Here is a 25140-nt window from a genome sequence, read left to right as displayed (position 1 = left end):
AGGTTTTTTTATCACCTCTACCCCATTCTTCTATTCACTTTTCAAAGGTAGCTGACCCTGTTGTCACATTCTGTGAGACAGTTGTGGAAACATCTTCCCTGAAGTGTTTTGCCGAGACGCCCAATAAAAAGTAAGATCTTTGATGAGAGTCTTAAAATGTGAGCCATGGGTGTGGTGCTATTACAAAAAAAGCTAAGGCACCATCTTGCACTGAATGAACTGGCTTAGCCTTTGGGCAGCCAGAGTTGGATATGCTGTGTTTAAAAAGTTTCACGTAACCTGAGAGGGAGCATGACGTGATAGCCACTTGAAATTCCCTCCAGTGGCAATTGTTTTCAATTCAGCAAGCTGTTCATATTATCCCTACGGGTTGGGATATTTTCTTTATGCTGCCATAGGCAATTTTTCCAGAAGAAGAAGATGTATAATTTTGCCTAGAAGGAAAGCAAGCATTTTGTTTATGTCCGCAGGCCTTTATTGCTTGCAGTTGCTATTTTGAACGAATTTGCTCCTTTCAGACTAAACTGTAGAGGCAGGAGATGCAGTAGAACAAGGTGGGACCTGTTGGGTAGAACCCCATTAGAAAATAAACCCTGGAATGGGAGTAAGGAGCCTGTGGCCCTCCAGATATCATTAGACTATGACTCCCATCATCCCTGACAGTTGGCTTTGCTAGCTGGGGCTGATGGAGTTCGGAGTTCAACACCTGGAGGGCTATAGGTTCCCTACTCTTGCCCTAGAGAGCAGATGATTAAGAGAAGATATATTGGCCCTCTTCAGTTCTTTAAAGGATCTTGAATTGAAGAGGGGCAACAACTGTTCACCCTTATCCCCTAACAGCAGAACAAGAAAACAGCCATTTCAAACTACCAGAGCAGTCGCCTTCCTACTTTTAATTGGCTTAAATTGAAGAGCAGTTTCCCAGCGGACCAGCATTGCTTTTACCTCCTCCTCTCCAGCTGAATTGACATATGTCTTTCTGTTCCAGGAACAAGATCACAATGATAGCCGAGCCTTTGGAAAAGGGTCTGGCTGAAGACATTGAGAATGAAGTGGTGCAGATAACATGGAACAGGTATGGAGTTTGCTGAAGAGTTAACTGTGATAGACAAGTACACACACACACACACACACACACACACACACACACACATTTTCTTTGCCTTCAGACACTAGGAAGTTCACCTCAGCTCCTTAAGAGAGGGACTTCGTCACTCTTGCTTGCATAGGGCATCCATATCTGAAACCTGCTAATGCACAAAATCGTAAGAAAGCCAGGCCTTTGGAGTCAGAAGAGACAAAATACTTCTATTAAAAATAAGTTTTAAAATAAACAAATCTACGTCTTGATTAATCAATTATTGACCTAAATGTTTCTAGTTGATTAGCCAATTAATTTAATAAACATTACAGCCATTTAAAACAGTTTCATACTTTAGAATGGTTACAGTCAAGTTTCCAATGGAAGCAGTACATTCTTACCCAGGGGTCAGCAAACTTTTTCCACAGGGGGCCAGTCCACTGTCCCTAAGATTTTGTGGGGGGGCGGACTATTTTTTTTTGGGGGGGGGGAGAACAAATTCCTATGCCCCACAAATAACCTAGAAATGCATTTTAAATAAAAGCACACATTCTACTCATGTAAAAACACCACAAATAACCCAGAGATGCATTTTAAGTAAAAGGACACATTCTACTCATGTAAAAACAACGTCCGTGGGCCAGATTTAGAAGGCGATTGTGCCGGATCCAGCCCCTGGGCCTTAGTTTGCCTACCCATGTTCTTACCTAATAAATGTGTACGGGGAAAGTAGACAAGTGTCTATCAGATATGGATTCATTGCACATTTGGAGAGGGGTTGGTGAGAAGGTTAAACCAGTTACAGTGGTGCCTCGCAAGACGAAATTAATCCGTTCCGCAAATCTCTTCGTCTTGCGGTTTTTTCATCTCGCGAAGCACGGCTATTAGTGGCTATTAGCGGCTTAGCGGCTATTAACGGCTTAGCGGATTTAAGAAAAAGGAAACAAACTCGCAAGAACTCGCAAGACGTTTCGTCTTGCGAAGCAAGCTCATAGGGAAATTCGTCTTGCAGAACGACTCAAAAAACGGAAAACTCTTTCGTCTTGCGCGTTTTTCGTCTTGTGAGGCATTCGTCTTGCGAGGTACCACTGTAGTTGAGTTCCTTCAATGTTTGCATATCTCTTCCCTTTAGGAAAAAGTTGGGTGAGTTTTTCCAGACCAAATATGACTGGGATTTGCTGGCCGCCCGTTCCATCTGGGCCTTTGGGCCTGATGCTACTGGACCAAACATCCTGGTGGATGACACCCTGCCCTCAGAGGTAAGGACCTTGCCAGATAGATTTGGGTTGGTTTTTAGCCTGCAGTGATCAAATGACTCTTACCTAGGACTACTTCAGTTTTGCAGCCCAGGTATCAAGAGATTTCACATCCAAGAATTATCGGATCCAGTGAACCCTGAAATAAATTGTGCAGATGATGCTCATGGAGAATTGGGGTGGGGGAATCACACGGCTTAGGAAAAGCTGTATTTGTCTTCAGAATTTCTCCCTACGTGTTGCAAGCCAGTGGTCCAGAACACTGGCGTCCTCTGCACTCCATCCAGACAGACTCATTTGAAGAAAGTCTTGGCTCGAGGCGGGACTAAGAGATGACTCCCATTTCGCCCCTGAAGCCAGCCTTTCTCTTGCTTGTATGGAGATGCAAGCAGGTCACCTGGTCTGCTGCACTGGTAGAGCAAGCAGCTGTGAAAAAGGAAAGACACTCTGTCTGTAAAGCCTTTTAGCTCCAACTTCCTAAGAGACCTTGAACTGACCTCGTGGCTGTGTTTCACCACTCTCTCCCCTGCCTGTAAATTTTCTGCAGAGGGAGCTTCAGTGCCACATATTCCAGTTCACACACAGAGATTAACTTCTCCTTGCTGCTACTTGCTACTTCAGCTGCTATGTGTGTTTTTCTTCTTTTACAGGTTGACAAAACCCTCTTGGGTTCCGTGAAGGACAGCATCGTGCAGGGCTTCCAGTGGGGGACCAGGGAAGGGCCCCTTTGTGATGAGTGTAAGTAAAAGATCTAGAAAAATTAACTTGTCCTGGGGATTTTCAGATCCATCCCACCCAAGCTGCGTTTTCTACCAAAAGTGAAACTGTCGCATCTTAGTGGGTCTCAAATGACAGTGACTCCAGGCTTTTCTCAGCAGCAGCCTCGTGACTCGTTCCCAGATTCCTCTAGGGAAATGTGAACTTTTCCCAGAGATTAATCCAGAGCCTTCTCCTAATGTGTTCTTATTTGGATTATGGTTCTGGAATGCACAAAGAAATTGGAGACAGAAGCAAACAGAGGTTTAGCTTGTGTTTGGTTTTATCAGTGGTCAACACAATTCAAAAATCCTTTGAATAATTAGGGGGCTTTTGAACTCTGTTGTACCTCAGAAAAAAAGACTCTAAGCAGCAGAAAGTTCACTTGTGTAAATTTTAGAATGTGAGGTTCAGCACAAAGGGCCTTCTGGAAGTTCCCTCACTGCAAGAAGTAAAGCTACAAGGAACCAGGCAGAGGGACTTCTCGGTAGTGGTGCCCGCCCTGTGGAATGCCCTCCCTTCAGATGTCTAGGAGATGAGTAACTATACAACCTTTAGAAGACATCTGAAGGCAGCCGTGTTCAGGGAAGTTTGTAATGCTTGATGTTTTATTATGCTTTTATATTTGTTGGAAGCCACCCAGGGTGACTGAGGCAACCCAGTCAAATGGGCAGGGTAAAAATAATAAAATTAATTATTATTATTATTAAGCTGAGACTCACCTAAAATAACAAGGGAAAGGATATGGTTAAAGTCTCCTGCAATTCCTTGGTAGATGTCAGGGGCTGGACTGAGGAGGAATGGTGGGGGACCGCCCCCCCTTCTCCTGAAGCTTCCCAAGAACAGGAGAGCAATATAGATTTACAGCAGTGGTTTGCAGAAGGTCAGAGTTCAGAGGCTGCATAGGGGAGAAGCTGGGAAATATTGGGAGAGGAATTGCAGGAAGAAGAACCACCAGAGGAGAGACAGCCGACAGACTCAGTTTCTTTGAAAAGCATTCCTGACCCCCCTCCCCCAGGACAAGGCGGGCATTGAGAGTAGTAGAACAGAAAGCTCAGAGGCAGAAAGCTCAGATCAGCTGACGCAGGGATGACGTATAATAGGAGAGACGGAGGAGTGGGACTTTACTCAGAGCAACGCCATTATTCTCAGAAGGACTGCATTCCTTTGTCTCTCTGTGTGAATATTGAATAAATTACTCGTTAAGGACTCTTCTTGTTTATCTGCTTCTTGGCTGCCCACTGCGGAAGGGATTGGAGTCCCTGCAGCCTGAGGGTAGGCTTGCCAGCCAAAACCTTTCCAACCCCACGTCTCTCACGGTGTCCTCTATTTCCTTTCACTCCAGTGATCCGCAATGTGAAATTCAAGATCCTGGACGCTGTGATCGCCCAGGAACCGTTGCACCGGGGGGGTGGGCAGATCATCCCAACAGCCAGGCGGGTGGTGTATTCTGCCTTCCTCATGGTAAGAACCGCCCTGCAGCGCCTTCCGTGTCCCCACTCCCAAGCAGCCATAATAATAACAATAATAATAATAATAATAATAATAAAATTTATTTATACCCCGCCCTTCCTGGTTCAAAAACCGGGCTCAGGGCGGCTAACAACAAATTAAAAACACTTAATTATAAAATCAGCATAAAATACAGTATAAAAACATGAATAACAATAAAATTCAAAAATCAGTTTAGGGGAAATAAGCATTAGATAGTCCCCAGGGCTAGCTGGCTGAATTGGTCCTACTTGGGCCAGCGAAGAGACCAGGGGAGAATTAGCTGTGGGGTCTCAGAGCGGGTCATCTTCATAAAACGGGAAGGGGAGGGAAATAAAAGATCAGGCTGAATTCAAATTAAAGGCCAGGCGGAATAGCTCTGGCTTACAGGCCTGACGGAAGGAGGTTAAATCCTAGCAGATTTTCTCCTCTAAGGTTGTTCTTTGGGCACAGCTGACTAGCACCAGCAGGGAAATGGGCACAGTAACTGCAAAGGGAACTGCCTTTGCAGTTCCCTTGCCGCCCCTCTGAAAGATAACTTGTCCCCTGTCCTCGTAATGTGCAGCTCTTGGAACTCTTTGCTGTGCAAAAGGCACTTGGAGGCCAGTCCCCACCCCCCAAATCTGATCAGGGCATGTTTATTAGTGCTGTCTGCTAATAGCAGCAATGGAGACAAGAAGGAGCTCCTGAACCCAGAAGCTGCTGTCACCTGCTGATGCTAAAGACTCCTTCCTTCTGCACTCCTCAGGCCACCCCACGGTTAATGGAGCCTTATTACTTCGTGGAAGTCCAGGCCCCTGCGGATTGCGTCTCTGCGGTATACACGGTCCTGGCCAGGCGCAGGTGAGTGGCAGCCATGTTGGTTAACTGCTTAGTTTCTGTGTTGCTTTAGGTTCGAAATGCTCCCCTTTAGCTTGTTCTCGGAGATCTGTTGCCTGCCGACATTTGGTGGAAATTCAGCTGTTGAAATGTATAGTCCGAAATACATTGGTACCTCGGGTTAAGAACTTAATTTGTTCTGGAGGTCCGTTCTTAACCTGAAACTGTTCTTAACCTGAAGCACCACTTTAGCTAATGCGGCTTCCCGCTGCTGCTGCCGCCACCACACGATTTCTGTTCTCATCCTGAAGCAAAGTTCTTAACCCGAGGTACTATTTCTGGGTTAGTGGAGTCTGTAACCTGAAGCGTCTGTAACCTGAGGTACCACTGTCACAGGAAAGCAGTTGGGTACCCTTTTCTTGTCTGCATGAAGGAAAAGAAGATGGGGCTGCCGTTTTTTTGTTTCCTCCGTAATAGCTCATTCTGACCTGAGTACCAGATACTGGGGTCAAATGGGATGATTGTCTCCACCATGCCTTGCTTGTAACCTTCACTGGGCATCTGATGCTGGAGACAGGGTGTTGGGCTGGTCTGCCTCAGATGTTTACATTCTTATTCTTTCTCCCCCAGAAATCCCAAACATCCCATTTCAGTTCTGTGTTTTACTACACGTATTGTAACTGCATAGCTCTGCTTATGAGTCTTTCCTATTTGCCCACTTCTCTGCTGAAACTTGCCATCTTCCTTTGTCCCCCGCTGGGGCAAGTCTCCTGAGTTGGGACTGGGGCATTTTGGCAAGCAATCAAGGAGGGAAACTAATGTCTTTTTTTTTCTTTTGCAGAGGCCACGTGACCCAAGACGCACCAATCCCAGGTTCCCCTCTGTACACCATCAAAGCCTTCATCCCAGCTATTGACTCTTTTGGGTTTGAGACAGACCTCAGGACACACACCCAGGGACAAGCATTCTCACTGTCTGTCTTCCACCACTGGCAGGTAAGTGGTGCAGGGGCTTGTTGGTAGATAGCAAAGGAAGAGGCCAGTGCTCCAAGTCTCAAGCTTTGCATTCAAATTCCCAGGCTGCCAAGTTCTTTAATTCATAGGCAGGTTCTCCCCTGTTTGAGCAGCAGGAAGTCCACCTAACTTGAACTGTGTGCTCCTTGCACCCCATATTCTTTGTCAAGAGAAGGTGAATTCTGGGAGAGGAAGGGGCAGGCAGAATATAAAATGGAAGAAAGGTATAAAGAGGTGTGGGATATAGCTATTAATGATAAATGAACATGTGCCATTAAGGTAGGACGGGGAATATGCAGGAGAAATTATTTTGAGGAGATACGGAAGGCATTTGTAGAATTTGCACTGTTGAAACGGAAAGGTGTCAAACCATAGCAAGAGGTGTTGAAATTTTGGGAGAGTGGATAGTTACAATGGAATGGTCGTGGGGTGCACATTTTTATTCTTATTTATGATTATTACTTTGTAAAAAAGAAATTAAGGATGTAAAAAGAAAAATTGAATTCTATATCCTGCTTTATATAAATTGGCACATTCGCTTCTGTACATTCTGCTTTTTTGCAGCAATTTATTCCACTTAAGTAAGGGGGGTAAAAAAGTGCTGTGCAGCACTGAAGTCCTCACCTCCTTATCTCTGTGGCTAGGGGAAGGTCCTTTGCAACCTGCCCCACTGCTTTTCTCCTGCCTCTTTTGTCCTTGTGAAGATGTCGGCAGCAGTGGAAGAGCGTGATGCTTCCTGCAGCCTGGGCTGCAAATATTTCAAACCTTGTGTCGTCATAACCCCTCTGGACAGGCCACTCCTGCTTCCTTCTGTCTTTCTCCATTCCTGTGATCCATATAAATAGCTGGTTGATCCCCTTTTTAGTAAGGCCCTTTTTTAGATGTAAAACAGTAAGAGGTTGCGAGGCTGTAGTGTGATGTATGATGTGGAGAATGCTGTTCAGAGTGGGGGGGGTGTATCCTGTACTAAGACTTTTCTGGTCCCTTCCAGGTCTGTAAGTCTATTAAAATGACTTTGGTGGTGATGCTCTGAAAGCCTTCCAAGATTTCCACTTAACGTGCCATGTGAATCATGGATATTTGTGGATTCTCTGTGCACCTAGGAATCCAAGATACTTAAAATTCCTTAACACACACTGCGTGCCCCTTACATTTCAGATTGTGCCTGGTGACCCCTTGGACAAGAGCATTGTGATTCGACCTCTGGAGCCCCAGCCAGCCCCACATCTGGCCAGAGAGTTTATGATCAAAACCAGGCGCAGGAAGGTAAGTCTTATGGTTAGGGTTTGCCTCCGCTGGCCTCTGCAGCTCTTGCCCTGCAATGAAGCATAAAAACACACACACACCTCCTCTTGCTTCCAGTCTAATGCTTTGGCATCCTATTCTCCCTCAGGGGCTAAGTGAGGACGTGAGCATCAGCAAGTTCTTCGACGATCCTATGTTGCTGGAGCTGGCCAAACAGGATGTGGTGCTGAACTACCCCATGTGATCAGACCTCCCCCACTGGGCAGCAGCATTTTCCCAGGCAAGACTCCAGTATCATCCTCCTTGCCATGTTAACTTTCTGTGTGTAAGACATTGCTGTGTGTCTTTCAGTGCTGCAGTCCTACGGCCAAAGCAGCTGTTTGCCACAGAAGTTTTGTGTTGTCAAGGCAGGCTCCCTGCCGTGTTGTGAACAAACTCCACTGATCCTTCTGCCTTCTCTTGGCCAGACTTCAGATTTGCCAAGTATGTCTTGTGCATCCCCATAAACCTGCCTCTGTGAGGAGAACTCGGTCTCTTGGGAGATTTGATCCTTGAGTCCTCTTAGCTTCCCACAGTGATCCTCTTTTCCCTAATAAAAGCAGCTTTTTATTTTTGTTTCCAAAACATTTCTGCACGCTGTACTCATCCAGCCTCCTCCCAAGCAGCACTGGCAGAGCTGATCAAATATTTTTGGGGATTGTAGCCTTTCCCAGTCAGACTGAATTGTGACTTCATGCTCTGCCCCCTGATGGAGAGGTGATTCCTTGCCAACCAGTTCCTGTTTGGATGGTGAAAACAGGGGCAAGAACCCACCCCAAACACTTGGCTATTTAAAATTCTTCAGGTGAGCATGTGCTGCCATCCCTGTACAACCTTCGGCAGAGGCCTCCTCCTTTCGGTGAAGCTGCCAGCATTCTGAAGTTTGATTTTGTCCATTTGATTGGGTGTTTGGCATGGAGGGGGGCCAGGAGTGTACAGAGAATAAATATTTTTTACTTAATTGTAATAGGTGACGATAAAACCATTCTGGTCTAGTTCTTGGTTCTTCTCTGTGCCTGTTGGTGTGAGTGAATGAGTGAGATCTACTGCACATGTGTTGTCTGCTCTCTCTCCTTTTCCTGCCCCACCCCAAGCTTCCCTGGAAATCCCACATGTCCACTTCAAAGTGTTTTGACCCGGTTCTTGAGTTTTGTTAGCAATCTCTTCCAAATGAGAAGGATTTCGCAGAGGCCTTCTGCTGAGTCAGCCTTCCTAGCCCAGTACATGCAGGTCTCGCTATCCCAGTGGTGTCCAAAACTTTTTTCAAGGAGGGACAGATTTGATGAAGTGTAGGACCGTGAGGGCCGACCAAAGTTGTTATCCTTTTTTTCAGGATTGATGTTTTGAGCTTTTTGTATGATTGTACCCCACGAAATGGGACGTGGGTGGCGCTGTGGGTTAAACCACAGAGCCTAGGACTTGCTGATCAGAAGGTCGGCGGTTCAAATCCCCGCGACAGGGTGAGCTCCCGTTGCTCGGTTCCTGCTCCTGCCAACCTAGCAGTTCGAAAGCACGTCAAAGTGCAAGTAGATAAATAGGTACCACTCCGGTGGGAAGGTAAACAGCGTTTCCGTGTGCTGCTCTGGTTTGCCAGAAGCAGCTTAGTCATGCTGGCCACATGACCCGGAAGCTGTACGCCGGCTCCCTCAGCCAATAAAGCGAGATGAGCACCGCAACCCCAGAGTCATACGTGACTGGACCTAACGGTCAGGGTCCCTTTACCTTTACCCCAAGAAATAAACTGCCCAGGGGCCGGATTAGGCCTCCGAAACGGGCTTTGGGCATGCCTGCACTATCCAAACGAAAATTATACGAAAATTCACTTATCCAAACAATGAGGAATTAGTATCCAGGCCTTGTCATACAAATCACAGATTCAGATATCCACACAGCTGGACCTGCACATGGTAATGTAAACAAATAAGCAGCCTTAAACAAATCTTATTTTATTGTGTTTTGCTTGTTTGTCACCAGACACCATAGTGAGCGGGAAGCATCAGAAAAAATAAGAGAGGATTTTTCCTGCCTTATTTGTTTTTTGCAAGGTTTCAGAGGAGTTTTTTCATCATTTGGGGGTCAAAATTCCATGGCTGGGAACGCCTTGGAAAAATTTCCATAGGAACCCATGGAAATTCTTGGCTCATTATGCAAACACTCACCTGGCAAATGATTTCGTGAGAACATGTCATTTTCAGATGGCAAGACTTGCCTTTACTGTCTGCTCTGAATTACAGCAGCTCCCCAGGCCCTGCTTTTAACTCAGAAGTTAGGGGTGAGCCTTGAGATGACACCAGCAAATTGTTTGGGGTGGCAGGAACAAAAAAGGATAGTTGCCAGGAGCTCCGAAAGGATCTCTTCAAACTGGGTGAATGGGACGTGAAATGTCAAATGCAATTAAATGTAAGCAAATGTAAAGTCATGCACATTCAGGAAGAAACCCTAACTTCACATACGGGATCTGGGTGATCATGGACTATCCAGGAGAAAAATCTTCTTTTGTGGTTATAATGGGTCACTCGATGGAAATGACGCAATTGTGGAGCTGTTGTGAGAGATCTGAATTCCATGTTACGGATAGTGAGGAAAGGGATTGGAAATAAAACTGCAAAATATCATAATGCTACGATACAAATTGTGGTGTGACCACACTTGAAAGTTCTGGTTACTATACCTCTAATTGGATATTGTAAAAGTGATAAAGGCTCGTAAAAGGACAACCACAATAAGGGGGTTGGAACAGCAGCTTCCCAATGAGGAATTAATAATAATAATAATTTATTTATATGCCACCAATCTGACTAGGTTGTTTCCAGCAAATTATATAACCACAGTAAAACATCACACATTAAGAACTGCCTTCAGATGTCTTCTAAAAATCAAACAGTTGTTTATTTCCTTGACATCTGATGGGAGGGCGTTCCGCAGGGCGGGCGCCACTACCGAGAAGGCCCCTCTGCCTGGTAACCTGTAACCTCACTTTTCGCAGGGAGGGAACCACCAGAAGGCCCTCGGAGCTGGACCTCAGTGTCCGGGCTGAAGGGTGGGGGTGGAGACACTACTTTGGGTAAAATATTACACCATTTGGCACTTAAAAGTTTAGAAGGAAAGGCAAGTATAGCAGGAAACGGATGTATAAAATTCAGTACAAAAGTGGGCAGGGAGCAGATATTCCTCCCTCTTAAAATACTTGAATACTCTCTCCCTCTGCCCCATGCAATTCTTTGCATTTCTACCGTACAGCAAAAAAAAGTCTACTTCTGTTTCAATGACATTTCACTAGTTGGGTGTGGATTTATATTCCTCCATGTCTCAGCTTTATAAAAGCACTTAGCCAGCCCTGTCATCTTCTATTAATTTTCCCTACTCTTGGAATATCACATTTCCAGAAGGTCTGCTGAAAATATTGGCCTGTCTACAAATGTACACATGCAGAAATATATCAATGTCCAAAGAAATGTTTATTTGAATGAATAATACCATTGTAAGCCATCTTACCAAATATGTGCATTTTAATGCCTATTCAAGCAATGTAATTTTTAAATTGCATTTAAAATAGTGACATTAGATGTTAATATTGCCCTTAATACATATACAGTACAGAGCCACTACAAAATGTGCTTAGGTACAGAGGTAATCTAAAAAAATTGGAAATTATATAGCAAACACGTCACAAGAGCAGTTCAGTTTGCATTATAATGGGGATTATTTTTGCAGCCAGAGTCAAGCAAATCTTCACTTGTCAGTGTGAATTTCCTTTTTATGCACACCCGTGCTGGAGTCGCATGCTTTATTATGAATTAGATCTTGTGGCATTTGGAGAGGGTTTGTTTTTCCTCTTTAGAAACTCCAGGGTAGGGACTTCAGTGTGATGAAAGAAGGCAATTGTCACACTTAGAATGCGAGAAGGGGAAAATGACTTCAGGAGAAGCCGACTGGGCAACTGTTATCCTCTGCTTGGGCAGAGGGAGGGCTTAGCTACTCGATAATCCCTGGAGGGTCTTTTGCAGTCCTCTGTTTCCACAAGGATTCCCTTCCACTTCTCAAAACTTTAAAAATATATGCATGTACATCGGGATTTTAGGGGAACGTATATAAAGCCGTATCAGTAAGCAGTTGAGGCTGCAGGGGACTTCTTTCTCTTGCTAGAGCAAACCACATGATCTCGCAGCCCTGCTGGAGTTGCCGCCGGGGTATTCAGATCCATTCAGGGAGAAGGGACAAACCAATGCCATCCATGTCTCATCTATTTTTGTTTGGGGAAGTGGTCTTTGTACATGCTGTAGACAGCGCCTAGGAGAGAGCGAGCAAAGGAGTTGGCACAGAGGAGACAATCGGAATATGGCCTGTAGAGAAAACAGCTTTTTGTCTCCAACATGGAAGTTGGCTTAGTCCTGCTTTTGCTAGTCAGGAGGGGCAAGGAATTATGCAAAGCAGCAAATGGCCACCCCTTTCTACCCTCGCAAGCCTTGCAGGGCGATTGGATGGCTCCCTTATTCCCTCCTGGCATTTCTGACTCCTTTTCAAACTGAGCTTTCCAGCTCTAATGGCTAGAGAAATGTTTTCTAAATGCTGGAAGTCTTGGCATTCTTTATCCGGCGCAATATTGCCCCCGTGCAGTCTTGGGCCCAGTTGCAGAATTGTCTTAACAAAATGTTCTTGGTCAGAATCGAACCTGACTTCTGCCCCTCTGGTTTTCAAGGAAAACAGCAAATATTTTATACAAGTTATTTTCTGTTTCGTGGGCTGCCTGCTGCAGTATCTCCTTACTCTCTGCTGTTTTATCATTCTTTTTTAAAAAAATAAATATTAAAACACATTTATTCAAAAGTTACAATATAGCTTTTTTGCATTGCCGTAATATCACAGAATGACACTGCAGTCCTCAGTTCCTCATCATGTTGGCTTGCCAGATACCCTCAATAGGAACCCAACTGCCAATCTGATTTACTAGACATTTTCAATTCAGGCTCGTTGGGCTTTCATGGTACAGGAAGTGTCGCTTCCAAACCTGGATGAGTGGAGCTTAATTAATCTTGACCGCTGAGGGGACAGTACACTGAACGTCAATGGAGGGGCACTTTCCCCACAGAGGTAAAGAACTGCACCCCTCTCCCAAGATCAGTGTGGAAGATGAAGTTTAGTTTCCATGTTCAGCAAACTGACTTGGATGCTCTGTCTGCGGCAGGGAGTCACGTTGGGCCATTTGCACACTGAGGGATGATGTTTATGTGAACCAAAGGTTTAAAGGCTCAGCGCCCCCCCCCCCGCGATAATCATTCCAGAAGACCTGGTACCCATTCAAGACCTCGCCCTCTGGCAGTCATTGCAGTTGCAAACTCAGGTCCTCTCCTGCTCCCGCACCCAGTGCTTAACGCCTCCCTTCTCTTCGTCCCCGCCTTACCAAGTGTTATGGCTCCAACCACACAGGCCTGGGCAGCTACCCGAGTGTGAATCAGGTGGACAGACATCTTCATATTCCCCCTTGCCTTCAGCCGGTAAATTCCGTAGGCTGCCACAACCACAAACCCCATCATGCCTGCAAGGTCAAAGAAGCCATAGAACCATATCTTTGAAGAAGTCCCTGTGCAAGTCGAGTGGCCTGTCCCACCTCCTTCGGCTAAGGTAATTTCTATACTAACTCTGATGCTCAACCTCCTTTTCCTTATGGGGTATCTTTGGGAGAAGAAAAGGCTAAGGAGCAGATAAGGTAAAGGTAAAGGGCCTCTGGATGGTTACCGTATTTTTCACTCTATAAGACATTTTCCCCTCCAAAAATTAAGGGGAAATGTGTGTGCTGCTTATGGAGTGAATGCAGGCTCCTTAGCTTCAGTGATAGCAACGTGAAGCCTCCGAAGCGCAGTGGGAGCACTCCCGCCGTGCTCCGGAGGCTTCACGTTGCTTTCGCTGAAGCCTGGAGGGCGAGAGGGGTCGGTGCGCACCCCTCACGCTCTCCAGGCTTCAAGGATAGCCGCCTGAAGCCTCCGGAGCACAGCAGGAGTTCCCGCTGCGCTCCGGAGGCTTCGGGTTCCTTTTGCTGAAGGGTAGGTGCCCCTTCAGCTAGGTTGCAGTGCCCCTTCACCTAAGTGGGAAGAGAAATGGAAGGGGCTCCGTTTCTCCTGCCGCTTCGCTGAAGGGGCGCTGCGCAGAGAGGGGGAGGATTTTTTTTTCTTGTTTCCCTCCTCTAAAACAAGGTGCGTCCTATAGAGCGAAAAATACGGTATGTCCATCGCTTTCAGGCCAAGGGAGCAGGCGTTTGTCCACAGACAGTTTTCCAGCTCATGTGGCCAGCATGACTAAACCTCTACTGGCACACGGAGGACCGTGACAAGTGCCAGAGCACACGGAAACGCCATTTACCTTCCCACCACAGTGGTACCTATTTATCTACTTGCACTGGTGTGCTTTCGAACTGCCAGGATGGCAGGTGCTGGGACAGAGCAACGAGAGCTCACTCCGTCGTGGGGATTTGAACCACTGACCTTCCAGTCAGCAAGCCCAAGAGGCTCAGTAGTTTAGACCACAGCGCCAGCTGCTGTACTGCCTATACTAACTCTGATCCTCAACCTCCTTTTCCTTATGTGGTATCTTTGGGAAAAGAAAGGCGAAGGAGTAAACCCTACACAGATCCAGAGCAGATTCCCGATGGGACCTTGCATGCCTCTTTCTAGCAACTCCTGCAGCCAAGCTGGTGCCAAATGTATTGCTCTGCTTTCCTTTGGACCACATCAGTGAGGTCTTGTTGTCTGGGCAGTCCAGGACCTCCATACACCCTACCCAGGCTTGGGCCACAGGGAGGTCACTTCAGTGCTGCTAATACAGCAATTTGGCTTCTTCCTTAGAGGCACACTCCATTGTCTCCCAAGACAGACAAATGCCAGCATATACTGCCAGCAGATGGGACGCTGGTGGCGCTGTGGGTTAAACCACAGAACCTAGGGCTTGCTGATCAGAAGGTCGGTGGTTCGAATCCCCGCGACAGGGTGAGCCCCTGTTGCTCAGTCCCAGCTCCTGCCAACCTAGCAGTTCGAAAGCAGGTCAAAGTGCAAGTAGATAAATAGATACCGCTCCGGAGGGAAGGTAAACGGCGTTTCCGTGCGCTGCTCTGGTTCGCCAGAAGCGGCTTAGTCATGCTGGCCACATGACCCGGAAGCTGTACACCGGCTCCCTCGGCCAATAAAGCGAGATGAGCGCCACAACCCCAGAGTTGGCCACGACTGGACCTAATGCTCAGGGCTCCCTTTACCCTTGACCTTTACTGCCAGTAGACAAGACTGGTACTTGTCCAAACTCCAAGGAAGAAAGCATCTGACCCTTCTTTTAAGCAGCCTATTGCAATACTAGGCTCGTTCCCCACTTAGGAGACTCACCCGAATAATTTCATTATTGCCCATGTGTTGAATGGTTGCATATAACACCAACAAAAAATGAGCTTGAATCTAATGCCCAATGTAGTTTTAGATGTCTGGCTTTTCATATATTTGCATGGATTGCTTCTCCCTTTGCTGGGAGCGCTGTAAACAATTAAAATATTTGCAGGCTGTTTATCCATGATTTTTGTTGAAGATAGAACTGCGTGCCCAGCTCTTCCCCCCCCCATTTTTTTCTGTTTGTAGCATTCAGTTTCAGAGAAAAAGGGTTTTGGGGGGGTTGGGGTCAAGGCTGTTTGCCAGAGACAGCAAAGAGCAAAAGCAAATATGCTTTGAAAGCAACTGAAAGAATGCAGTGGCAAAGGATGTGCTTTGTAATAATTATAATTATAATTATAATTATTTATTATTTATACCCCGCCCATCTGCTGGGTTTCCCCAGCCACTCTGGGCGGCTTCCAACAGAATATTAAAATACAATAGTATATTAAACATTAAAAGCTTCCCTAAACAGGGCTGCCTTCAGATGTCTTCTAAAAGTCTTGTAGTTGTTTTTCTCTTTCACATCTGCTGGGACGGTGTTCCACAGGGCAGGTGCCACTACTGAGAAGGCCCTCTGCCTGGTTCCCTGTAACTTGGCTTCTCGCAGTGAGGGAACCACCAGAAGGCCCTCGGCACTGGACCTCAGTGTCCGGGCAGAACGATGGGGGTGGAGACGCTCCTTCAGACACTTCGTAGGCAGAAGGTCTTGGGATTCAGCTCAGGTAGCTAAAGGCTTCCAGTCTTGGAAGATCATAGGCAGGAACTAAACAAGGCTTTATTTCACCCGGGTCAAAGACCCAGTTTGGCACCCTCACGTGCATTTGTGCACGCACACAGGCTGGGAACCTCAATGGCACCCCTCTCGAGGCTCCACCAGGGCAAAAGAACCTAGCTATCTCCCCTCATAGGTACAGTACTGTCAGTAGGCAATGTTGGGTTAGATCAGGGCTGAGGAACATCTGGCTCCCCAGATGCCAGCTTGATCAGGAGTTGTGCATGCACAGGGAGGGCCACAGATCTCCCACCACCAGGCTGAATAGACCAACAGTTTGTAAAAAGCAGTTTCATATGTTCAAAAGGCCACATTTCCTACACAGCACACCTGTAATTCCATTAAAAGACCCCGGTTGGATCAGACCAGAATTCCAGACCCTCCAAGTGTCCCTATTTTCTTGGATTTACAGAAGCCATCCCAGTTTCTGATTTGATCCCAGAACATCCTGCTTTTCCTTAGGACGTCCCTGTTTTCATCAGAGTAATGGGTTACAGAGTTATGTGACCCCCCCACCCCCAGGTCAAGGAGATAAGTAAACAGCCTCAGCCCAGTATACTTGAAGGAGCGTCTCCACCCCCATTGTTCAGCCCGGACATTGAGGTCCAGCTCTGAGGGTCTTCCGACGGTTCCCTCCCTGTGAGAAGTGAGGTTATAGGAAACCAGGCAGACTTCCTGACTTTTAGGAGACAACTGAAGGCAGCCCTGCTTAGGGAAGTTTTTAATGTTTGGTGTTTTATCGTGTTTTAAATATTTTGTTGGGAGCCGCACAGAGTGACTGGGGAAACCCAACCAGATGGGCAGGGTATTAATAATAATAATAATAATTAATTATTATTAGCTATACAGCCTTTAGAAGACATCTGAAGGCAGCCCTGTATAGAGAGGTTTTTTAATGTTTAATGTTTTATTGTTTTTGTATATATTTCATATATATTGGAAGCCACCTAGAATGGCTGGGGCAATCTGGTTAGATGGGTGGGGTAGTATTACTATTATTATTTATTTAATAGGTAAAGGTAAAGGGACCCCTGACCATTCGGTCCAGTCGTGGCCAACTCTGGGGTTGCGGCGCTCATCTCGCTTTATTGGCCGAGGGAGCCGGCGTACAGCTTCCGGGTCATGTGGCCAGCATGATTAAGCCGCTTCTGGCAAACCAAACCAGCGCACAGAAACGCTGTTTTACCTTCCCGCCGGAGCGGTATCTATTTATCTACTTGCACTTTGACATGCTTTCGAACTGGTAGGTTGGCAGGAGCAGGGACCGAGCAACGGGAGCTCATCCCGTCGCGGGGATTCTGATCGGCAAGTCCTAGTCTCTGTGGTTTAACCCACAGCTTCACCCGCGTCCCTATTTATTGACTAGGACGTCCCTATTTTCATCAAAGAAATGTTGGAGGGTGTGGAATCCCATCTAGTCTAACTTCCTGTTTCACAGTGGCCAACCAGATGTCTCTGAGAAGACCAGAATCAAGACCCGATTGTAGCAGCAACAGTCTCTGCTTGTGATCTCCAGCAACTGGCAGAATATAGCCATCATGGCTAGTAGCTTTATCCTTAAAATAATAATTTGCATGTTACTCTTTTAAAGTTTTCCACTCCCACCCCACCCCTCTTGGATGCCTTACATAGATCTGCGTTGTAGATGTGAGTCTTCAGACTACATTTGGTTCCCTGCCTTGCTTCTTCCCCCCTCTGCAGTTGAGCTAAGAGAAGATCACACAGAGATTCCTACAGAGAGGCACTTCAGGCTCCCTAAACTTACCAGCTGGCACCAGAGGGCTGTTCCGTGCCTTTTGAAAGAGTTTGGCACTAACCGTGGTTTCATGCTCTGGAATCCAGCTGTCCTTGTCAGTTGACATTGAGCGCTGTAGAAATCAATTTCAAAGATACAGAACCGAAGAGAAAAATTACTACCTAATCTTTGTCAAATTTCACTGTAAAGATCCTTGCGGCGGCGTCATTTCATTCGTAGGCCACCTTTCCACAGTTAAAAGCATGGTTAAAGTGTACGTAACATAACAAAAGTAGGCCCAAACAATGAATAAAGTGCATGAAAAACTTCACAACCAAACTTAACAATTTCTACATACGTCACAATAAGATTAAAAAATGAAGATACAAAAATTGGTATCAATAACAGCAACAAAATACCCAAACAAAACCCATTAAGGTACTTCCATAACAGGCAGGAAACTGATGTTTGGTCCGAATGGAATATACAACTGCCCCCCCCCATAGGAGCCAACTTCTAGGGGCCGAGGGGACTTCAGCCCCCCAGTAAAATATTTGAGGGAGCTGGGGCCCCCCAAAAACTGATGGGCATTGCCATTCAAATGGTGTGTGTGCACTGCATCATGTGATCGATTATGTGGGACGGGGGCTTACCTGAAACCCCCCCTGCAATATTTTCAAGTTGGCACCCCTGCAACCCTAATTGCTATAATAATAAATTTTATTTATTTACTTATATCCTGCCCTCCCCAGCCGAAGCTGGGCTCAGGGCGGCTAACAACAATCAAAATAATCCAACATTCTAAAAACATTCATTATAAAATTAATTAAAATCAAAATAAAGAACTCAACGTTTGTATAAGCATCTCTTGGAACAAGCCCCATGAAGTCTGCTTAATATCTGCTAGGACTCAAAAATAATCTGAACTATCCCAGGCATTGATGAGCTGGAAAATTGAAACGGACTAAGACTGGGAAAAGGGTGGGAGCTTCCACTGGCAGCCAGGAACATCTCTTATGTTGGAATATTGAAAAGCTATCAACAGATCCTCAAGCTGAGGCTCCAATACCTTGGCCACCTCATGAGAAGAGAAGACTCCCTGGAAAAGACCTGATGTTGGGAAAGATGGAGGGCACAAGGAGAAGGGGATGACAGAGGACAAGATGGTTGGACAGTGTTCTTGAAGCTACCAGCATGAGTTTGACCAAACTGCGGGAGGCAGCAAAAGACAGGAGTGCCTGGCGTGCTCTGGTCACGAAGAGTCAGACACAACAACAACAAAAGAACTACCCAAAAGATAGGTAAGCTCCAATATAGGACAGCACACACACCGGTGTTTCCAGATCTTATCCAATTGTGTCCTCGTGTCAAGGGCTCCAGTTAGACGACCCGTCGTGCATTACCATAAAGAGAATGGCTCTGCCAAAACTGGAAGCATTTCATCTAAAGAAGAGGACACCATTTTGCATGTGCTAAGCAGATAGATAGATAGATGCCAATTTATAAATAATTACCATGATTTAAATCTAAATAGAATCCCACTCACCACGATGCAGAAGACTGCTGGATGGTCTGATTTGCACGTGTGAACAGCTGATGGGCAAGTTCAGAACACCTACTTGTCCTAGGTTTTAAAATAAAAAATATTTAAAGTGGACATGGACTGGGGAGCCCTTCAAAGGCCAGGACTATGAAGTTGGGCATATAGCCAACCTAGCTCCCCTGGAGACTTACCTGCTTCCTTAAAGTCACCGGCCTGTTTGATGGGTTGCTGCCTTGTCGGCTGCTACGGAGAGATCTCCCCGAAGTCTTTTGGAAATACGGTTGTTTTGACAAGGGCTGCTTGGGTCTCTTCCCATCCTCTCACTTTAAGGTTACAACCAAGTCCCCACACTAGCTGTTTAAGTAAAGAGATGGGGAGATGTCTGACAGCTTGCTATCTGCTTGCTTGCTCCTTAACTCTTGCTCTGCCCATTGTCCTCCACAGCAAAGCTCAGTTGGTTAGTGTGTAGTGCTGATAACACCAAGGTTCGATCCCATAAGGGATAGCTGCATATTCCTGCACTGCAAGGGGTTGGGCTAGATCAGCGGTTCTCAACCTGTGAGTCCCCAGATGTCGATGGACTACAATTCCCATCATCCCTGAGCTCTGGCCTTGCTAGCTAGGGGTGATGGGAGTTGTAGTTCAACATCTGGGGACCCACAGGTTGAGAAAGGCTGGGCTGGATGATCCTCTGTGTTCCTTCCAACTCTATGATTCTATGAAACACGTTTTTTCTCTAAATTAAAAGTGTAAAGCATTCCAGGCAATAGAGAAAACATATTGTTTCACTTGATCAGGGCACAGCAGAGCACAGCTGAAGCTATTTGGAATGCAGGAAATGTGAAATTATAATCTGCTCATCACTCTGATATGATAAACCAGCCTCTTACGTCCGAGATCAGGGAGAGTTCTAGGTTTGGGGAAGGATATGGAGCCAATCAGGGACGCGGGTAGCGCTGTGGGTTAAACCACAGAGCCTAGGACTTGCCGATCAGAAGGTCGGTGGTTCGAATCCCTGCGACGGGGTGAGCTCCCGTTGCTCGGTCCCTGCTCCTGCCAACCTAGCATTTCGAAAGCACATCAAAGTGCAAGTAGATAAATAGGTACCGCTCCGGCGAGAAGGTAAACAGTTTATCCGTGCACTACTCTGGTTCGCCAGAAGCGGCTTAGTCATGCTGGCCACATGACCCGGAAGCTGTCTGCGGACAAACACCGGCTCCCTCGGCCAATAAAGCGAGATGAGTGCCGCAACCCCAGAGTCGGTCACGACTGGACCTAATGGTCAGGGGTCCCTTTACCTTTACTATGGAGTCAATCAGTGTGATATCCAGACAGGCATAGAGCCCCAAATGTTTCATCTTAGAAGTTCACTGACAAACTCACAAAAAGGCAAGCAAGAAAGAGGAGCATCCTTATCTTCCACCCTGTATTCAATATATTCTATACCTAGGCTAGAGGAGGGACTTGCTGAAAGCAGATCCACATACCTTTTCTGGAAATACTACTTTGGAAAACACTCCGTAATTGCACATGGCTCAGATGAACATGCTCTGACCCACCCAGAAACTGCTGCAGCTTTTGATGATTGAAAGCAGGGAAATAGTTAATACAGAGTTTGTTGCAACATGCACACAAGCCATCCACCATTCATCTGCCCAATCCAATTCATAAAAATAAATGTGGAAAGATTAAGTAAAGATAACATATATTTATTACAGAAAAAGACTCACACTGTGTTGTCCACTGTTGCTTGCTTCCTTGCTTGCTTGCTTGCTGTCTCTCTGGCAAGAACACAAAACAAATATTACAGAAAACAAAGAATTCCTCAAAGTAGAAAACAATCCCTGCTGCTTCTCTGATTACCAGAACATGCTGTTAAGCTATGAGGAGATCTTGCCTTCAAGGAAACAGCTCTGAGCATGCTCACGGTGCTGGGCTGCTCTTCAAGGCTTTCAAGCTATGCTTCCTAATCTGAGATGTTGGCTGCTGGAGAAACAGGGAGCCTTCCCAGCAGGGGCTAAAAATCTGAGAGACCTCCTAATATTCAATAATCCAAATATCCTAATGTCAGTCGCATGGTTTTTCTTCCAAAATAACACATAAAGGTAAAGGGTCCAGTCGTGACAGACTCTGGGGTTGCGGCGCTCATCTCGCTTTATTGGCCGAGGGAGCCGGCGTACAGCTTCCAGGTCATGTGGCCAGCATGACTAAGCCGCTTGTGGCGAACCAGAGCAGCGCACGGAAACGCCATTTACCTTCCCGCCGGAGCGGTACCTATTAATCTACTTGCACTTAGACGTGCTTTCGAACTGCTAGATTGGCAGGAGCAGGGACCGAGCAACGGGAGCTCACCCCGTCGCGGGGATTCTGATTGGCAAGTCCTAGGCTCTGTGGTTTAACCCACAGTGCCACCCGCGTCCCTCAAATAACACATAGGAGGGACCTATTTGCCATTGCTAAGGTTAGTTTTGTCTGAGTGATGCAGAGAGCTGGTTGGAGCTAAGTGAACTATACAACCTTTAGAAAACATCTGAAGGCAGCCCCTATATAGGAAAGTTTTTTAAATATTTAATGTTTTATTTTGTTTTTATATGTTCTGGAAGCTGCCCAGGGTGGCCTGGCCAACTGAGTCAGGTGCAGAGTACAAACAAATAATAATAATAATAATAATAATAATAATAATAATAATAATAATAATAGGCCAGGAAATTAAATTCATGGAAGTGTAAAATATGCATGGGGCAGGAAAGAATGTGTGGCTTTGAGATTTGGGGGAGGAAATCCTTTGTTAAAAATTGCATAAAAATTTTCATTATGAGCACTGTACCCTAGTGGAAGAGCCTCCACCGGTAGCGGTAACCAAGTATTGTTTTATGAAGTGCGTTAGTTCATTTCTGCTTAAATTGAGACTGCAGTAAACATCCGAATTTCTCAAAACCATATTAGTGCAATTATTAGTCAATGGTAAATATGAGCTAAAAAATATTGATCTACATTTAACATAGTGTTAAGATGAACATTCCAGGATTTCTCCTTGTGGAATGGAACTTTTTCCACCCCCCTCCTCCCCACACGTAACCCCAAATCTGTTATGGACGTTACCTTTATAGAGAAGGGAAAGGCTCATCTTGTACCTCCTTGTTGGGGGCCTGACTTTATTTTGAAAAGAAAGAAAGAACAATTTTCCTATGCCCCATAAATAACCCAGAGATGCATTTTAAATAAAAGGACACATTCTACTCAAGTAGAAACACGCTGATTCCTGGACCATCCTTGGGCCGGATTTGGAAGGCGATTGGGCCAGATCTGGCGCCCAGGCCTTAGTTTGCCTACCCATGCTCTTTGGCTTGCCAGTCAGAAGGTTGGCAGTTCGAATCCCTGCGATGGAATGAACTCCTGTTGCTCTGTCCCAGCTCCTGCCAACCTAGCAGTTCTAAAGCACACCAGTACAAGTAAATAAATAGGTACTGCTGCAGCAGGAAGGTAAACAGTGTTTCCGTGTGCTTTGTTTTCCGTCACAGTGTTCTGTTGCGCCAGTAGCGGTTTAGTCATGCTGGCCACATGAGCCGGAAAGCTGTCTGTGGACAAACGCTGGCTTCCTCGGCCTGAAAGCGAGAAAAGCGCCGCAACCCCATAGTTGCCTCTGACTGGACTTAACCGTCCAGGGGTCCTTTACCTTTACCGTATTTGCTCATATGATTTCTGTAGTTTATTGCTCTGTCTGGTGTCTTTTGAAATTGCCCTGAGTTTTGTTTATCAGCTGCTCTGACGCATTTCCGTTACTCCCGGTGGTTCTTTCCCCAATTTGTTGTTTTGATCTCTGTTTATCCACCTGGAATGCTACCTTATAGAAATGTGGCATAAAAGCATTTTAAATAATGGCATGGCGTGACCGGAAGCAGATTCCTCAACTGAGCGCTGGCTCATTCATGCCCCTGCTTGTTTTCGAATCGCCGGTACAGCTTGTAGCATTCTGTGCATTGCAGATCGCAGGTTCTTGCCAAAAGAGAATCTGGATGAAAGGGAACATTTCTGTGGAAAAAAATGTGGCAGCTCGCTTATCTCCCTCAGCTTCTCTTTTCCTCTGCCTGCTTCCCTCTCCTTTATGGTCTCTGGGTTCCCACCAGATCAGCGCTGGGACACATTTCTCACGCAGGATGTTTATAGCAAAGGCAGGCTCGGGGATCCAGCTGTTCACATCCAGTCCCCCATGCTTGACCGATGCAGTGGAAAACGCTGACCCGCTTTCAAATTCCAAGTCTGACGGATGGAGCCAGGATGCCAAAATATGGAAGAGAGACTTCAAAGGTGCCGTATGCAAAAATTTTTTTAAAAAATTCAGGGACTCATTCAGAAAGCAAATCAGACCACCAGGGAGAGCTCTCTTTTTTTCTGCTGAAACACACAGGAAGCTGCCCGGTCAGATCCACTGGTCTCTATCTAGCTCAGGATTGTCTACACGGACTGGCAGCATCTCTCCAGGGCTTCGGAAGAAGAAGAAAAAGAAGAGTTTGGATTTGATATCCCGCTTTATCACTACCTGAAGGAATCTCCAAGCAGCTAACATTCTCCTTTTTCTTCCTCCCCCACAACAAACACTCTGTGAGGTGAGTGGGGCTGAGAGACTTCAAAGAAGTATGACTAGCCCAAGGTCACCTAGCAGCTGCAGGTGGAGGAGCGGAGACGCGAACCCAGTTCCCCAGATTACGAGCCCTTCACTGTTGTTGGCATCCATCTGGGATGCAGGCGGTGGGTTGTGGGTTAAACCACAGAGCCTAGGGCTTGTCGGTCAGAAGGTCAGTGGTTCAAATCCCCGTGAGCTCCCGTTGCTTGGTCCCTGCTCCTGCCAACCTATCAGTTCGAAAGCACGTCAAAGTGCAAGTAGATAAATAGGTACCACTCCAGCGGGAAGGTAAATGGCGTTTCTGTGCGCTGCTCTGGTTTGCCAGAAGCGGCTTAGTCATGCTGGCCACATGACCCAGAAGCTGTACGTTGGCTTCCTCGGCCAATAAAGTGAAATGAGCGCCGCAACCCCAGAGTCGGCCACGAGTCCTAGGCTCTGTGGTTTAACCCACAGCGCAACCCGCGTCCCCAAGCATATCCTAGCCTTTTCTAGACTCCTCCCTTCAATGTATATTACTTAAAGCGGTAGTTATTTTAAACTGTACAGAAACTATCATTACAAGTCTCTGCAGCTTCCAAGATTTGTTCTCCTCCACTTGAGCTTATAGCCATGTTTTTTCGAAATCAGTTTTTGAACTGACAGATAATGCACTTGCTGAAATTGACATGATGCTCTTCTCATGAGTCCCCCTAAGAACTGTACTTATTTTCCTCACATGATCTGGCAGCGCCTCCATGCATTTCAAGTCAGACTGCAATCCGGAGACCAAAATAATAATGTTTATGAATTATCCTGCAGATGTAAGGACTCAACAAAGGGTCTGTTGAGCTTTGTAAAACTGCACGATACGGTAACGTTAACTGGTCATTAAAATAGTTGATAAAAAAAGAGTACAAAATAATTTGAGCTGTTCAATGACGGTTGCTTATTAAAAGAAGGAATTCATAAATTCAGACACATGACAAACTCTATCATCTGATATATATGGTATCTCATTTTAAAATTACATGGTAATATGACATTGGAGCCATCGCAGAGGCTTCTGAAGAACCATTTCGCCTGGAAGAAGCAGATGCCGTTTTTTCAAAAATTGTTTTGATTTTACTATAAAAATGTCATGTTATCGATGCTTACTGTAATCACCAAATATCATATTCAAATGTGCCATGCTTCTACGTTCTGTGCACCTGATGGTGTAGTTTACTCTAGTTTCCCTTTTGTTGGTGTTGATTTGGTTAAAGAAAATAGATGTGGTTAACAAAAATTAAAAAAGAATTCTGAATGCTTAGATCCAGGTTTGGAGCTATTTTTTGGTAAGAAAACCCCAGCAGAGATGTTAAAATCGCAAAACATGCAG

General features: G+C 45.9%; 2 protein-coding genes across 3 annotated transcripts in view; one reads left to right on the top strand and one right to left on the bottom strand.

Annotated features, from left to right (window-relative positions):
* The window catches only part of EFTUD2 (elongation factor Tu GTP binding domain containing 2), a 30278-nt gene extending 21596 nt beyond the window's left edge, over positions 1-8682 (top strand). Inside the window, exons 20-28 of the mRNA XM_083709165.1 lie at positions 48-130; positions 989-1075; positions 2214-2340; positions 2988-3075; positions 4439-4557; positions 5333-5427; positions 6245-6398; positions 7575-7682; positions 7810-8682. Of these exons, the coding sequence (XP_083565291.1) occupies positions 48-130; positions 989-1075; positions 2214-2340; positions 2988-3075; positions 4439-4557; positions 5333-5427; positions 6245-6398; positions 7575-7682; positions 7810-7905 (957 nt within the window). The 3' untranslated portion in view covers positions 7906-8682. The remainder of the gene's footprint in view (positions 1-47; positions 131-988; positions 1076-2213; positions 2341-2987; positions 3076-4438; positions 4558-5332; positions 5428-6244; positions 6399-7574; positions 7683-7809) is intronic.
* Positions 8683-11139: 2457 nt separating this feature from the next.
* Positions 11140-21055, bottom strand: HIGD1B (HIG1 hypoxia inducible domain family member 1B). Of its 2 annotated transcripts, none has more exons than XM_083710015.1 (5): positions 20890-21055; positions 19163-19240; positions 17647-17749; positions 13102-13236; positions 11140-11990 (listed from the first exon to the last, which is right to left on the bottom strand). In XM_083710015.1, exons 3-5 carry the CDS (start codon positions 17741-17743, stop codon positions 11944-11946), a joined length of 279 nt encoding a protein of 92 aa, XP_083566141.1. In that variant the 5' UTR covers positions 17744-17749; positions 19163-19240; positions 20890-21055; the 3' UTR covers positions 11140-11943. The 2 variants fall into 2 exon arrangements, with proteins under 2 accessions (XP_083566141.1, XP_083566140.1); XM_083710014.1 differs by lacking the exon at positions 20890-21055 and adding an exon at positions 19351-19514.
* Between the last annotated feature and the right edge of the window lie 4085 nt (positions 21056-25140).

Source organism: Podarcis gaigeae (genome assembly GCF_964106915.1).
Source record: "Podarcis gaigeae genome assembly, chromosome: 13".
In the NCBI taxonomy this organism is placed as follows: Eukaryota; Metazoa; Chordata; class Lepidosauria; order Squamata; family Lacertidae; genus Podarcis; species Podarcis gaigeae.
The sequence above is the reverse complement of the archived record's forward strand: the minus strand, read 5'-3'. Positions and strand labels throughout refer to the sequence as shown.